This window comes from Podarcis erhardii (assembly GCF_964252035.2).
Source record: "Podarcis erhardii genome assembly, chromosome: 4".
Classification (NCBI taxonomy): Eukaryota; Metazoa; Chordata; class Lepidosauria; order Squamata; family Lacertidae; genus Podarcis; species Podarcis erhardii.
This window is the reverse complement of record NC_138508.1, coordinates 48,833,329-48,849,029: the sequence shown is the minus strand read 5'-3', so window position 1 is coordinate 48,849,029 and position 15,701 is coordinate 48,833,329. Positions and strand designations below refer to the sequence as shown.

General features: G+C 40.2%; 1 protein-coding gene across 3 annotated transcripts in view; it reads right to left on the bottom strand.

Annotated features, from left to right (window-relative positions):
* The window catches only part of USP25 (ubiquitin specific peptidase 25), a 60,587-nt gene that overhangs the window by 9,366 nt on the left and 35,520 nt on the right, over positions 1-15,701 (bottom strand). For 2 of the 3 annotated variants that reach the window (XM_081858452.1, XM_081858453.1), the window contains exons 11-19: positions 15,529-15,656; positions 13,969-14,064; positions 13,042-13,203; positions 11,999-12,204; positions 10,932-11,002; positions 9,247-9,475; positions 8,341-8,538; positions 7,453-7,586; positions 5,030-5,143 (exon numbers count right to left, since the gene is read on the bottom strand). In XM_081858452.1, coding sequence (XP_081714578.1) covers positions 5,030-5,143; positions 7,453-7,586; positions 8,341-8,538; positions 9,247-9,475; positions 10,932-11,002; positions 11,999-12,204; positions 13,042-13,203; positions 13,969-14,064; positions 15,529-15,656 — 1,338 coding nt within the window. The remainder of the gene's footprint in view (positions 1-5,029; positions 5,144-7,452; positions 7,587-8,340; positions 8,539-9,246; positions 9,476-10,931; positions 11,003-11,998; positions 12,205-13,041; positions 13,204-13,968; positions 14,065-15,528; positions 15,657-15,701) is intronic. The other variant, XM_081858454.1, reaches the window with a different exon arrangement.

The window sequence follows — 15,701 nt, the reverse complement described above, 5'->3', positions numbered from 1 at the left end:
TCACATTTTCAAATTGGGAATACATAATGCCAACAGCAGGGTTTCTTTCCGTTCATGAAAGGCACTGCAACAGCAGAGGCTTGCAGTCAAAAAGGGAAGGGGGAAGAAGACGTTATTTTTGCAAATCCACATTTTCACACATGAATGGAAAGAAAACATTGTCCTTTGTTACAGATTTATCAAGTGACCCACCTATTCATGCTTCCAAGGCATGAGCACACGTATTTCATGCAAAGATCACTTTATGTCACAAGTTATTTTTTTCAAGTCAAACCAGTATTGCAATCATTTCAGTCAGGCATGTGGATTTGGAAGGGGCCTGTAAGATCTGCATGGCTGCCTTAGTGGGGCCAATGTGCTGTATTTCTGGAGGGGGGTGGCACTTGGAGGTCTTTTCTAAAGAGACTTCAGGCCCTATGCTAAAGCAGTAGACTAAAAGCACAGGGTGCTATATAAGTTTAATACTGTTCTCTTCCCCACTGTTATTTCTATGTCAAGGACTATTGATATTTCACATATTAATTTTTATTATTGGCAATTATACAGTAGAAATCACATACAACTTTGCCCAAATATATATTCACAATAATATCAAGTTTCAGCTCCATGTTCTCAGGTTGCAATATTTGAACATTAAATGATGTTGCAACCTGCTGTAACACATGCTATTTTAAAAATAACGGGTGCTTTTTCCATTTGTTTATTCATTTTCCAATTTATGATTGATGAATTAAAATCCATGTGACTCATCAACTAAGTTTTTTTAACTGGGCGAAAGTCTTAGTATATCATAAAAACACAGTAAAAATCCCCTGGATCAGAGCTACCTAGTTCAGAATCTAGTCTCCAACACAAGGAAGCCAGTTATTTCCAGGAAGTCCACAAGTCCACTAGTAAAACAAGAAGGCGCTCATCTAACCCATTGTTTCTCCCTATGTGTATGTATGTATAATATATACATATACATTGCTCCCATTGAGACTTTAAGAATGCTGATCACTCAAACATAGGCAAGTGTAGGCTTGCCAATTTTTTAGACAGGGATGTGGATCCAAATGTGGATTTGAGACTACATAGTTTTTAATGGAACATGCATTTAGATATTCTTCTGCAAGTAATACAGTTCACATAGTCAATGTGTATAGGGATCCACATTTGAATCCACACACTCTACCTGGGCCCAGTTACATTAAAGCGAAGACTGCACTCTGAAAACACATACCTACGTGGGCACATCAGAGAACTTCCACTATAATCTTTGGATCTAAAAGGACTACTTGCCACCCGGTTGACTAGAATCATAGAATCATAGAGTTGGAAGAGACCACAAGGGCCATTGAGTCCAACCCCCTGCCAAGCAGGAAACACCATCAGAGCACTCCTGACTTATGGTTGTCAAGCCTCTGCTTAAAGACCTCCAAAGAAGGAGACTCCACCACACTCCTTGGCAGCAAATTCCACTGTCGAACAGCTCTTACTGTCAGGAAGTTCTTCCTAATGCTTAGGTGGAATCTTCTTTCTTGTAGTTTGGATCCATTGCTCTGTGTCCGCTCCTCTGGAGCAGCAGAAAACAACCTTTCTCCCTCCTCTATGTGACATCCTTTTATATATTTGAACATGGCTATCATATCACCCCTTAACCTCCTCTTCTCCAGGCTAAACATGCCCAGCTCCCTCAGCCGTTCCTCATAAGGCACCGTTTCCAGGCCTTTGACCATTTTGGTTGCCCTCCTCTGGACACGTTCCAGTTTGTCAGTGTCCTTCTTGAACTGTGGTGCCCAGAACTGGACACAGTACTCCAGGTGAGGTCTGACCAGAGCAGAATACAGTGGCACTATTACTTCCCTTGATCTAGATGCTATACTCCTCTTGATGCAGCCCAGAATTGCATTGGCTTTTTTAGCTGCCGCGTCACACTGTTGGCTCATGTCAAGTTTGTGGTCAACCAAGACTCCTAGATGCTTTTCACATGTACTGCTCTCAAGCCAGGTGTCACCCATCTTGTATTTGTGCCTCTCATTCTTTTTGCCCAAGTGCAATACTTTACATTTCTCCCTATTAAAATTCATCTTGTTTGTTTTGGCCCAGTTCTCTAATCTGTCAAGGTCATTTTGAAGTGTGATCCTGTCCTCTGGGGTGTTAGCCACCCCTCCCAGTTTGGTGTCATCTGCAAATTTGATCAGGATGCCCTTGAGTCCATCATCCAAGTCGCTGATAAAGATGTTGAATAAGACCGGGCCCAAGACAGAACCCTGTGGCACCCCACTAGTCACTCTTCTCCAGGATGAAGAGGAACCATTGATGAGCACCCTTTGGGTTCGGGTCAGTCAGCCAGTTACAAATCCACTGAGTGGTAGCATAGCCAAGACCGCATTTTACCAGCTTCTTTACAAGAATATCATGGGGCACCTTGTCAAATGCCTTGCTGAAATCAAGGTAGGCTACATCCACTGCGTTCCCTTCATCTACCAGGCTTGTAATTCTGTCAAAAAACGAGATCAGGTTAGTCTGACATGACTTATTTTTCAGAAATCCATGCTGACTATTGGTGATCACAGCATTCCTTTCTAGGTGCTCACAGACTGTTTGCTTAATGATCTGCTCCAGAATCTTCCCTGGTATTGATGTCAGACTGACTGGGCGGTAATTATTTGGGTCCTCTCTTTTCCCCTTTTTGAAAATAGGGACAACATTTGCCCTCCTCCAGTCTGCCGGGACTTCGCCTGTTTCCCAGGAATTCTCAAAGATGACTGCCAGTGGTTCTGAGATCACATCTGCCAGTTCTTTTTAATACTCTTGGATGCAGTTCATCTGGCCCTGGAGACTTGAATACATCTAGACTAGCCAAGTATTCTTGTACTATCTCCTTAGTTATTCTGGGCTGTGTTTCCTCTGCTGAATCATTTGCTCCAAATTCTTCAGGTCGGGCATTGTTTTCTTTATCGGAGAAGACTGAGGCAAAGAAGGCATTGAGGAGTTCAGCCCTTTCTGTGTCCCCTGTTTGCATTTCACCATCTTCTCCTCTGAGTGACCCCACTGTTTCTTTGTTCTTCCTTTTGCTACGAACATACCCATAAAAGTCTTTTTTGTTGCTTTTAACCTCTCTAGCAAGCCTGAGTTCATTCTGTGCTTTAGCTTTTCTGACTTTGTGTCTACACGTGCTGCCTATTTGTTTGAATTCCTCTTTGGTGGTTTCCCGCCTTTTCCGTTTTTTGTACACATCCTTTTTAAATCTTACCTCAGTTAAAAGTTCTTTAGATAGCCACCCTGGCTTCTTTAGGCACCTTCCATGTTTGCGTCTCATTGGTATTGCCTGAAGTTGTGCTTTTACTATCTCCCTCTTAACAAACTCCCAGCCATCATGAACTCCCTTTCCTTTTAGTATTACTGTCCATGGGATCTCACCCAGCACTTCCCTAAGTTTTATGAAGTCGGCTTTCTTAAAGTCAAGAAATTGAGTCCTAGTATGCTTGGCTGCTCCTTTCCGCTGTATAGTAAACGTCAGAAGAGCATGATCACTCGCGCCTAATGATCCTTCCACTTCTACCCCACTAACCAGGTCATCAACATTGGTTAGGACCAGATCTAAAATGGCTGTTCCTCTTGTTGCTTCTCCCACTTTCTGGACAATGAAGTTGTCTGCAAGGCCAGTGAGGAATCTGTTTGACCTTATGCTCTTGGCTGAGTTTGACATCCAACAAATATCTGGGTAATTGAAGTCCCCCATTACTACTATCTCCCTTCCTTTTGCATGCTTGGCTATCTGTTCCAGGAAGGCATCATCTATGTCCTCCGTTTGGCTTGGGGATCTATAGTAAACTCCCACAATGAGGTCACTGTTATTCTTCTCTCCCTTAATTTTGACCCAAATGCTCTCACTTTGGCTTTGAGGTTCTAAATCTTGGATCTCTTCACAGGTATACACATCCCTGACATATAACGCCACTCCTCCTCCTTTCTTGTCTGGTCTGTTTCTCTGAAATAGATTGTATCCCTCCATTATTACATTCCAATTGTGGGACTTATCCCACCAGGTTTCAGTGATGCCTATTATGTCATATTTAGTTTGCTGGACTAGTAGCCCTATGGATCCAAAAGGCAAAAAACAAACAAACCACACACAGGTGGCGGTGGCCCAGAATGTGGCTTCTTCCTGCCAGGGCCTGTTCTTGCCTGGTGCTTCTGTGGATGCACTGGGGTCATGTTAGTTGAAGCTGTCACTAAATATCCCCATCATTTAAACTGTGGCATATAAAACAGTGAGTACTGGTTTCTAGGCCTTTCAATGGGAACTGCAGGGCTACTCCATCAGCTCTGCCGAGACCAGCTTCCAGTTTAGTTTCTCTCCCTGAACTCTTTCCATTTAATCTGCTCATTAAAAATACTGCATAACATTTGAGAACTGGGACCTGAATGCACTTGCTTTCCTCCCCATCTACCTTTCCTTTGTGCCATGTCTTTTAGATTGTAGGCCCGCAAGCAGCAACTGTACTGTTTTTAACATGTGCACAGCGCTAAGTAAATTCCCAATAGATTATTCATAGTAAGAGCAGCTCAAACTCATAGGGCACTTCCAATCAGGGCATCCCTTTTATAAAAATCAAAACAGTGATGCCTAACCTGTGGCCCACTGGATGTGGCTGTACTCCAACTCCCATCATCCCCAGCCAGCATGGTCCATGATCGGGGACGAGAGATGTAGTCTTGTGACATCTGGAGGGCCACAGGTCTGCCACCAAAATTACTTGCTTAGTCTTCAGTTACTATGGAGAATCTAAACATGATGCTTAAAAACGCTCAGAACAAATGATCTTCGTCAAATTTATCTATTTCACACCGTGCAAAAACAAGAGAGAAGCAGCCTCTATCAATTCTTGATGATTTGACAAATTGCAGAAAAATCAGCTGAGACTTGGTTAAGTGTTTAGGTAAGTGCAACCATGTGCAAGCATGCCAAAGACCACTCATCAGGCAGCTGTCTGCAGCACATGAAAGGTGCAGAAACATGTGATTACGGTGAAGGTGGTACCTCATCGTCATAACCTCCCTCCTCTGACTCAATGACATAAGTCCCTACATCAGGAATCGCCACCTCTACAACTTTCTGTTTAGAAGCTGTTGGATCTGGGGCACTATCAGAATTCTGTGAGGGGGGAAATGAAAACATGACAGGCTTTAGATTGTTCTGAGAATACTAGCAAAATCTTATTTTCCTTTTAAAATATATAAATATTTTTTAGAATCTCTGCTCTTATTTTCAAGTAAACAGTTTAAAACCAAAAGTTAAGGCCAACACAGTTGGTTACATATACTTTATACTCATTTACATGGACAGCCTTATTATGCTTTCTCTCTTCTTAGCCTGGAAACGATCAGGTGAGGTAATTTATAAATAATGTGGTGTTTTTTTCATTTATATACTGCTTTTCATAAAATCCCTAGTGTGTTTTACACAGCAAAACATACAGTAAAAGCAGTTTAACAACTGTAATTAAAACCCACATAATACACAACTGTCAGCAGAATACAAAATATAGCCGAGGAGAAAACAAGTCAAACACCATGTAAGCGTAAAAAATAGAAATTATTGGGTGAAAGGGTTTCAGGGTGTCTTTTAAGAGGGCACTGAAACTGATCAACTGTTGACACTTATATCTCCAGAGGTAAGGGGTTCCATAAATGGGGTGCTGTACTGGATTCACAGTATCTCCCCACTTACCAGACATGGGAACTGCCCCTTAACAGTGCCTTCATTTTGTAGGGATTCAATCACTGTTTAATGGCTCTCATCCAGCCCATTACTGTCTCCAAGCACTGGATTAGCACCCGCACAGCCACACCCAATTCAGACAGAATGGTGAGAAAGACCCAATTCAAGCTGTAAGCTGGCAACAAAAGATGCATGAAGATTTGGGCCCGATTTCCCCATGTGGACATACTGCATCTTATTCTACTCCCCATAAACTTTGGACAATTAAATTCCCACTGAGTTCATGGAACAAAATCTAAAATCTAAACTGAATTATAGCCCAGGGATTAATACCCAATCCATGTAGGAAGTTTAAACAGTTTGATTATACACTGTTTTTCTTATTACAAAGGTAGCCTTCAAATGAGGGGCAAGGGCATAAAAAAGTATACACAACTGTCACTTGTGAAGTGCAACAAGTGTGTTTATTTCTGGCTGCCTATTTGTAGCAAAATGAATGCAGGCTGCTGTTTACAAACAGCTACACACATTTTCTCCAAACGCAAAATTCATGTCTGCATAAAAACATTTACGTTTCAAGACACTCACGGTCTGTAGCTGGACAAGCATATACTTATTAAAAACAAGTTGCCTTGGTGTATAATGTAGCAAGCAGCGAGGCTGCAGGAGCTGTCAAGAGTGACCTTAGATTGCTGTACCGTAAGTTAAAACGGCCGCCTCTTAAGTTCTGAAACATCAAAATGACATTCCTTTTGGACTGAAGATATCATTTTAAATGGATGTTCAGAGGTGAATGCTTGACTGGGAAAATGTCAGAAATTTGTCAGTCAAAACAACAGTATTTTTCACTGTCTCAGAAGCTTCTTAATCAGGGGTCAGCAAACTTTTTAAGCAGGAGGGCAGTCCACTGTTCCTCAGACCTTGTGGGGGGCCGGACTATATTTTGAAAAAAATAAATAAAAATGAACAAATTCCTATGCCCCACAAATAACCCAGAGATGCATTTTAAATAAAAGGACACATTCTACTCATGTAAAAACATGCCGATTCCCGGACCGTCCGCGGGCTGGATTTAGAAGTCGACTGGGCCGGATCCAGTCCCCGGGCCTTAGTTTGCCTACCAATGTTCTTGATCATATGAAAATGTAAATTGCTATGGCCTCAGTAAATTGTAAATACACTTAGAGTATGAGAGCATGAAAAGTGTAACAGTTAAATAATTGGTTTACTGCTAAGCAAGAAAGTGTTCTGTTAAAAAGTAATGAATTATACCGCAAGTCAAATAAAATCAGGGTGAAACTTGGAGATATAAGGCAATTTCTTGTTTTTTCCAGAAACTAGAAGAAATTTTTTGATGACACTTAAAAGTTATTAATGCGTAACAGTTTCCCCTGGTATCAGCACGTTTCCTTCTGGAAAAGTAGTTTAAATAGGCTTCTGCAGATAAAGCACTCATCTCCTGAAATGGAACACTCTTTCAACACAGAACATATAAGAGATGGACTTCATTGTGTAATATGCACAAGTATCACAACACTGAAACTTTTCGGACAGAAAAGTGAACACAAAGACCTTTAGCAAATCCTAATTGTTAGACAAATGGGTACAGGAGTACAATCTTATTTAACAAAGTTTCTCTACAACTTGATTATAAATAAAACCGCTAAGCAGTTTACCAAAGTCAGGTATAACTCTTATAAATCTTTTGCATATAAAGAAGGCAGATATTTTGCCTTTCTTACCAAATGCATAATAGCTTCAGGATTCTTATCCTCTTGTTCAGTGAATGCTTTTGTGATTGCTCGTACAGAATCTTCTTTCAATTGCTTTGAAACATCAGTCCTTGAGGGTTGTTCCAAATATTCAGGTTCTTCTCCTTGAAGCAGGAAGTGGGTGGGGAAGGTAAATATTTTGTGTTATAAATACATGCACAATATATCACAACGTTACAATGTTACAATTAGGTACAATGTTACTTAAGTCCACTCTTTTCTGATTAGGTTAAGTTTACTGCTTTCAATGGGTCAATACTAACTGTATGATTAACTGTATTGCAAACTTCATTTTTTTGTAGTGTTAAAAAAAACAACAACTGTATTGCAAACTTGACAAAACGAAAAGGAATGATATCCTACATTAATGTTATCAGTATGATGTTTACCTCTCACAACAGAAGCTTAAGCAGCTACTGAAAAGAGACGATAAACAGCAGCAATACATCGTGATAACTGGGGACACTTCTAGAACTGTTTAGGACTCGTGCACTGGACATTCTTTGTTTAACAGGTTTATGTATGCTCTCATTCTCTGATTCTACTTGCTAGGAGGAGAAAGGGAAGTATACATTTAAATTAGCTTTTAAATTCACCAACCTTGTGAGAGGTTTTTAAGCTCTTTAAGGTGTGTGAGAAGGGTATTTGTTAATTTTTCTTGCTAAATAATTAAATGCCTTTATCTACATTTGTCTGTTTGCTCGTGGTCCAACTGATGTGTCTCCTTTCCTTCCATCTACAGGGTTGGGGAGTTGCTGGTTGCTTATGAGCTGTAGTGCCTTTGCAGGTCTTGAATAATCAATAATTTAACCCCCTAACAGAAGAGAAAGCCTTACAGAAGCTGCTTTCTTTACTGACCTGGGGTAGTGGAAGGCATAGGCACCCCGGGTGTTGGGGATGTTAATGTTTTGTCTTGTGCTTTCACAGCAATCTGTGCATCCCAATCTTCCAGCTCTTTTTCAAAACGCTTATTGTCTTCTTTGACATAATCTCTTAGATCAGGAGGTAACGTTTCCATTCCAACAACCATAAGCCCTGTTTCCTTGTTGAATTCCTCTGTAACAGCATATGATGTGTTTCATGTGTTAAATAAAACCATGAAAGCATGCACAAATTCTTTTACAAAACATTTAAAACCAAGTATTTCAATCAGTTTCACAAAGGAGTTAGCTCAGGATCTTTAGTAAAATAAGTTTCACCTCCTTGTTTAAAAAATGGGGGGAGGGCACTAAAAAGTTGTATCATTGTACCTTTTACAGCAATGCAACTGTGCTATCATTTATTATCACGCCATTAGTTAGATGACAGATCCAACCCTATATTTACTGGCATGTAAAACATCAAGAGGAAAAAAACATCCGGCAGGAAATGGGGTACTTAAGCTTCCTACTGCAGTCCCCTGTTCCCTGTGCCTCCCTTCACCTTCTCCTCTGCAACCTGATTTTCTCCAGCTACTTTTATCCCAGCTGATAGTTCTTAGGTTTATTTGCCGGTCAGATGGATAAAAGTGGTGGGAAAGGGGAAGAGAATTGCAGATGGACATGGGAAGTTTCCAACACCCCTCCTCATCCACCACTAAAAATCCCTTGCCACTTCCTTTGGTATTTACTTTATAGTAAGCCTGTTAAAACTCAAGAACGAAATTCCAACCCAGCCACCTAATTACATGTATGTGTCCAATTTGCAAAGCAGAGTGCCTTGTGGGAGACATTAAATATAATCAACAAAACTCAAATTCAGCATTTCATATCACTGTAATATTACCTTGTATCAAAAATGGTTCTTTATCATTGATATACATTAAGCAGTAAGCACTTGCGTTCCGGTATCCGCCAAATGAGTCACGTTCAAGCTCTTCCCAAGTAGACTTTGTAACAGAAATATCATTGTACTTCATCCACCTCCTTTGGTAACTGTCATAGATATATGCCCAGTAGTGTCCTGCATTAGCCTGTCCTTCATGAACTAATACTGCATGTAACCGATACGGAACCTAAGTAAAATAAAATCAACAGGAAATAGGGAAGTTAGGTCACAATAATTAGCAAAAAGGATGAAGAATAAAAAGCAGACAGGAATAAGGATTTAATCAGGCTTATCAAACAGAAAAACAAAGCTCGTGTAAAAATGGTTTCTTCTCATCAATTCCAAAAAGTACTTGGCATCCAGCTTTACCTGCTCACTTCTACCTGCTCTGGATTAAAGGAAATATGAGTGACTAGTTTCTTCCACTGTCATTCTGAACTTTGTCACAATTTAGCAGAATCGTTTCCACATTAACAGCTACTCAGGTAGTTCTCTTAAGTATGCATAGGATTTGAGTACACAAATGATAAAGTATGTATGTTACAGGAAAGCAAGTTGTTCAAGTTTGAGCTGCAGTTATGCTCAACTGAAAAGAAGTTTAACATGGGTCAACTAAAATGTGTGAATGCATTAACTTGCTCCCCACGTCCACAAATTGCAAGCTTTATAGGTCTCAAGTTCTCCCTGTTATGCTTTCTGTATCTAAAATAGCCAATTTCAAGGGGAAAGTAAAGAAAAAGAATGGGCATGACAGTGATTCAAAGGAACTGAAACAGATTGCTGATCTTCCGCTTCAAGACAACTGTTGTGATCTACCTAAAACAAGGGTGAAGAAGCAATTTAGACTACAAAGCAAAAGGGCTGTGTGAAATACAGTTCCTGTTCAATGCATCTTCACTGGCTAGACCAGTTTACACATAGCTCCAGCATGGAGGCTGTATGCTCAGCAGAGAAAAGTTTCAAGTCTCAGGCTTATGTATACAACTTTTCATGTTAACCAATCATAAGAGAGTAGCTCCTGTCTAATGTTGAAAAAGCTCTAGGCATTTTCATATCTTAGAAAAAACTTTGAAGAATAATAATAAATTTTATTTATATCCCACCCTCCCTGGCCACAACTGGGCTCAGGGCAGCTAACATGAAAATATATATAATACATTAAGACATAAAATTCAGCAATTGATTGAAATACAGCTTAAAATTGGATTAAAATCAAAATAAGATCAGATGGCTACCTGCAAATTGTAACTATAACTATAGGGGTTGGGAACCTTAAGTACTCATCAGGCTCAGCTATTTGTATGAGCTGGTGAGAAGAGTTAGAGAGGCCACTTATATGCAGGGTCTTGTAAAAGGAGAGGGGTCAGACTGAGCCCTGACCAAAGGCCTGGCGGAACAGCTCCATCCTGCAGGCCCCGCGGAAAGATGTGAAGTCCCGCAGGGCCCTGGTCTCCTGCAACAGAGCGTTCCACCAGAATGGGAGGTCGAAGCCAGTCTAACCTCCTTGAGGCCCGGGACCTCCAAGATGTTATACAGTGAAAGGATGGCTGAGAACCTGATGTAAACTCTTATAAAATAAGCAGCTGGTCAGTATTATTGATATATTATGGTAATAAATTCTTTCATATGGAAATGATACTTACCTGCACCATTGATTTGTCAGTGTACATTAACTCAATTGTCCGCTGTATTCTAGCTATGCTTTCTTGCAAATCTAAGACGAAAGGAAAATGAAGTCATTCCCTCCAATATGAAAATTCACATTTCTACAGATAAACACAATTATTCCACTACTGGCTACTACTACTAATAAAATTAATATTCCATCCTTTCTTCCATAGGAGGCCCAGAGAAGCATTTACATGCCAAATAATTATGACTCATCACTTCCTCCTGCATTTTAGAAGAAATTTTAATTCATTCAGGTACTGACCATGAAATATATTCTCTCCCTCGAGAGCTTTGCCCAAATCTCCCAACAATGTCAAACATCATAGAATCATAGAATCATAGAGTTGGAAGAGACCACAAGGGCCATCGAGTCCAACCCCCTGCCAAGCAGAAAACACCATCAGAGCACTCCTGACTTATGGTTGTCAAGCCCCTGCTTAAAGACCTCCAAAGAAGGAGACTCCACCACACTCCTTGGCAGCAAATTCCACTGTCGAACAGCTCTTCCCATATATAAAAATGAGATCTACTGGTTAGAGCTTTACAGATCACCCATAAGACTTAGATGGACAGTGGTTTACCTGGCAACCATTTACTGACTGCTTGCCTTCCCCAATTGTGCAGGACAGACTGCATAGCTTAAACATAAAAACTGCTTCCATGTAATCAAAACTACCTATACTTTGCCAAGTACCAAGTCAGAAGAAAAAAAAAGAAAATTGCTGGATGTTACAGCCACTGCCAGCAAATTTTGCCTGCCTTGGCAAGCAACCCAAATGACACTTGCCAACTCCATCCCTTTTCAGAGACGGGAGGAGCAGAGTGTCACATTCAATATAATACTGAGCATCAACTAGACTATGGGGCTTAAGCTCAAGCCCCTGTCATGCTCTAAGCTAGACCGGGGAAAGCAATGGCTCCGGCCTGCCAACCTGAGCTTCTCTAAAACAAGTGCTTTGGATAAGGCATCGTCTAAGCTCCAGAAAAGAGTGAAGACCCTGGTAATCCCTTGGCCTTGGCCAAACTTCCCAACCAGTACCTCTAGTGTCATTTTCTACTTCTGTCCTCCAACGATGTAAACATCCCTCAAGGACTGAAAGCTCCTCTTCAGTTATGTGTCTTGGTGCTGGGTGCATTGGCAGGTCTGGTGGAATCCGAGATTGTGTGAATGGCTTGTGTATTACCGACCGCTGTGCAGGCGATGTGCTTTGTGTATCTGTAGAAGGCCCCTGTTGTTCTGTTGTGCTACATTTGTTGGAAAGATAAAACGTTCAATCTAAGCAACTGAATCAATATATTATCTCAAAAGATACTACACGCTGACAAAAAGGCCTCTGGATTCTGAAATTAATGCAGTTCCAAGCCATCTTTAAAAGACGGCCTTCACAGAACACAATGTCTGAAATCTGACAGAAAATCTGGGGGTATGAAAACAAGAACTTATACATTTTGTTCTCCCGTACCCCCAATTATGCCTATAAATCAGACGACCACCTCTCACATCAACTCCTCTAGAGTAAGTAGTATGTGGGACTTGGGCCCTCTCCTAGTCTTAAGAGCTTTTGATATCAAACCTCATGTCTCATCGATTGTGCCAATGTCTTTTATTTTTCACTAATGAATTATTTTCTGGAATACATGTTAATAAATACATTTTTCTTAAATAGCATTTAAGAAAAGATATAAGGCAAATAACAAAACCAGTGTAAAACCACCTCATTTGTACACAATTAAGTTGCTTAAAGTGAGATTCTAGGTATCTCACATGGCTTTGTGATACAAAGCTGTGCAAACCATGGAGTATTTTCCCAAATGGCTCCATACAAGGTCTAAAGGTACATGCAGTCAGCATCACCTGGAGAAACTAAGCAGGTTTGGATCTGGTCAGTGCCTGGATAGGTGACTGCATGGGAACTACATGGGTTTCATGACCGATGAGAGGTAAAATTTAAATGCAGGAGCATAAATAAATAATTTCAAGTATTTTTTAAAAAAATAGTTATTTGGTCATTAATTGATTAATTAACTTCAGCTAAGCAAATCATAATTAGAAAGACTGAACACATGTGATGCATTTTTTACCTTGGTATTGCCTGTGTCGACAAAGTACCACTAGGGAGAGCACTAGTATTAAGATCCTCAATAGGAGACGTACAAACTGGCTTACTTGATGCAAACTCCAGAGCATACTGTAGGACATCTACCAGGGGAAATCTCTTAGGACCGGAACCGTAGCTTAAGTATCTGCCAAAACATATTAATACCCTCATTACATGCTCAAATATCTCCAAAACACATGCTTCATATTCTACATTTACAGTGTAACTGTAAGAAAGAGTTGAAGTTATTTCATCTGCTATGGATGACTTGCAGCTTGCACAGGGTTAGGCTCTGCACACTGTGCGTAAAGCTGAACTTGCATATAGCTAGAATGACCCCAGAATCGCCCCTTTGTGACTATTACTACCTTTCTGGAGCAGGTGGGCCAAGTGGACCTTGCGCCACACATAGGATGGAGAGGTTCAAAGCTCTTTCTGTGAGGGAAAACCCTGGTGCGAAAAGAGCTTTTAGGCTCTCTGCCTTGCAAGAGTCTAATTTGGGTGATTGTGTGCTGGCCGGCCACCAAGTGTATATAGTGTTTTGAGAGTAATTCTGGCTGATTTTTATGCCAGCAAACTCTTCTGTCTACCATGGTTGCAATAGGCCTGGACCACTTGGAAGTCAGTGCACACAAATACCTATGCATCCTATAGAATATTGAGACAAACTGGACAGTGATCTGACTTGGTATAACACAGTTTCCTGTGGTTTCACTACTATGGGGAAAATCCACTTTCAATAAAAGACCACTTTACCTATTTCTTATGACTCTAGAAAAAAGTAGAATAAAATAAAGGCAAAATGAAAGAAATTCTGGGGAAATAATAATATAAGGGCAAAACAGGTTCCAATTTGTATATCTGAAATTTATCATGACTATTAATATCAGAATTTTAAAAAACATATTACCGTTCTAGTCTCTGCTGCAATATTGTGAGGTATTCTTTGAGTCTTTTTATTTCTTCCCGCTTTATTCGTGTAATTTCTCTGTTTTTGTGCATATATCTGTCAACAGAGAACAAATTTCTCAGTGTTGCATTTCAGTAACAGGAGCACATAGCATCTGAACACTTTCTTGTAATAATTTAACAATATTAACAATATTTTGATATTACAGACTTTCATAGAAAGATATTCAAGACTGTTTTCTTGTTGCCTGAATAACTGGCTACTAATCATGAAAAAAAGTTATGTACATATAAACTTTTATAAATTTTAGGAAGCTCCCTCCTTCCCCTGGCATTAGGAATGTTACCACAAGCTGCAATCCTATTCACACTGACCTGGGAGTAAACCTTATCGTGCTCATTGTGGCTTATTTCCAAGCACCTATTGCTGAGAACTGTGCTATGACCTACCGTTCTATTTTATCCTGAAGGTTCAAGATAGCTAATGATACTGCTTAATTCTACCAAGTGTAGAGAGGTGCAGAATAGACAATAGGGTAAGAACCATCATCTGCCTGTCATCATCTACTATACCTTATCTGAAGAAGATATCACAACTATTTCTGACGTGCACATTGTGGGTGAGCCTCGAGGCCAGTGGACATAATGGGTCTTTCCCTGTCTCTCCCCATTCGCTGATGCCCTTCGCAAATATTTTCTGGAATGTGTCTCAACCCTCTGGGGAAGATTTGGGGAAGGGCAAGGTCTAAAGGGGGTAGGTAGAAAGGAAGGAGAAGTCTCACTGTGTCTGCTTGTGTGATGCTGAGTCTTGCCCTGAGACTCACCCTGAATGTAGCTAAGTCTGTTAGGCAAGCCAGATGCCACAATTTGGTATCACCAACCTCTATCTTGAGCATCAGCTTCCTGTACCTTGAATCTATTTGTTCCCCTGAGGCACACAGCTTGCGCTGAAGTGGATCAGAAAGTTTTATGAATTCAAGTCTAACTACGATATTAACAGTGCAAACTATGTAATTAGAAGCCACAGCAGATGTAGGATGAACATCTTTGTATTAATGACAACATATTTACAATATTCATCTATTTGTAGATGAAGGAATATATTACTGCCATAAAAAACCTGTTATAAAAACATTAAATGCCATATTTGAGAACAAAATATGAGTTAAAGCTCACACTCGGGAAAAGAAAACAATATAAATGTTTTCACCTCACTGATTCTGGAAGTGCATTTTATTATATAGCTGATATTCAGCCTTATTTATTTAATATATTCAACTCCTGCACTTACAAAAGTCTCAAAGCTGTGGCTTTGGTTCATATATACAGTGTAACCCTATGGACAATTATCTGCGGGAAGCTCCACTGGTCACAACAGGATTTAGTTCTGACAAAACATGCATAGGATTGACTTCTATCATTTCCACATGGGGAGCTGTAAAAACTTTTCATTGGGTAGAAGCTAAAAAGTTAACATGTCAGATAACTGGCTGCTACTATCTACACATTATAATTATTGTCCGTAATCTTTTGCAATATACTATTACATAAGCTTCTGTACCTGTCTAGGTATAGAACTTGAGGGAATTCTAATTTGTTGTGTATCTTCTCTGGTCTTCCCAAAGCCTGATTGAATTCAAATCTTGAAAGCTCAAAGGTTAAGACAGGAGGAAGTTCAGTAAACCAGTGCTGAGGAAAAAACAAACACAAAAAAGAGTGAATTGTTAAGGAATA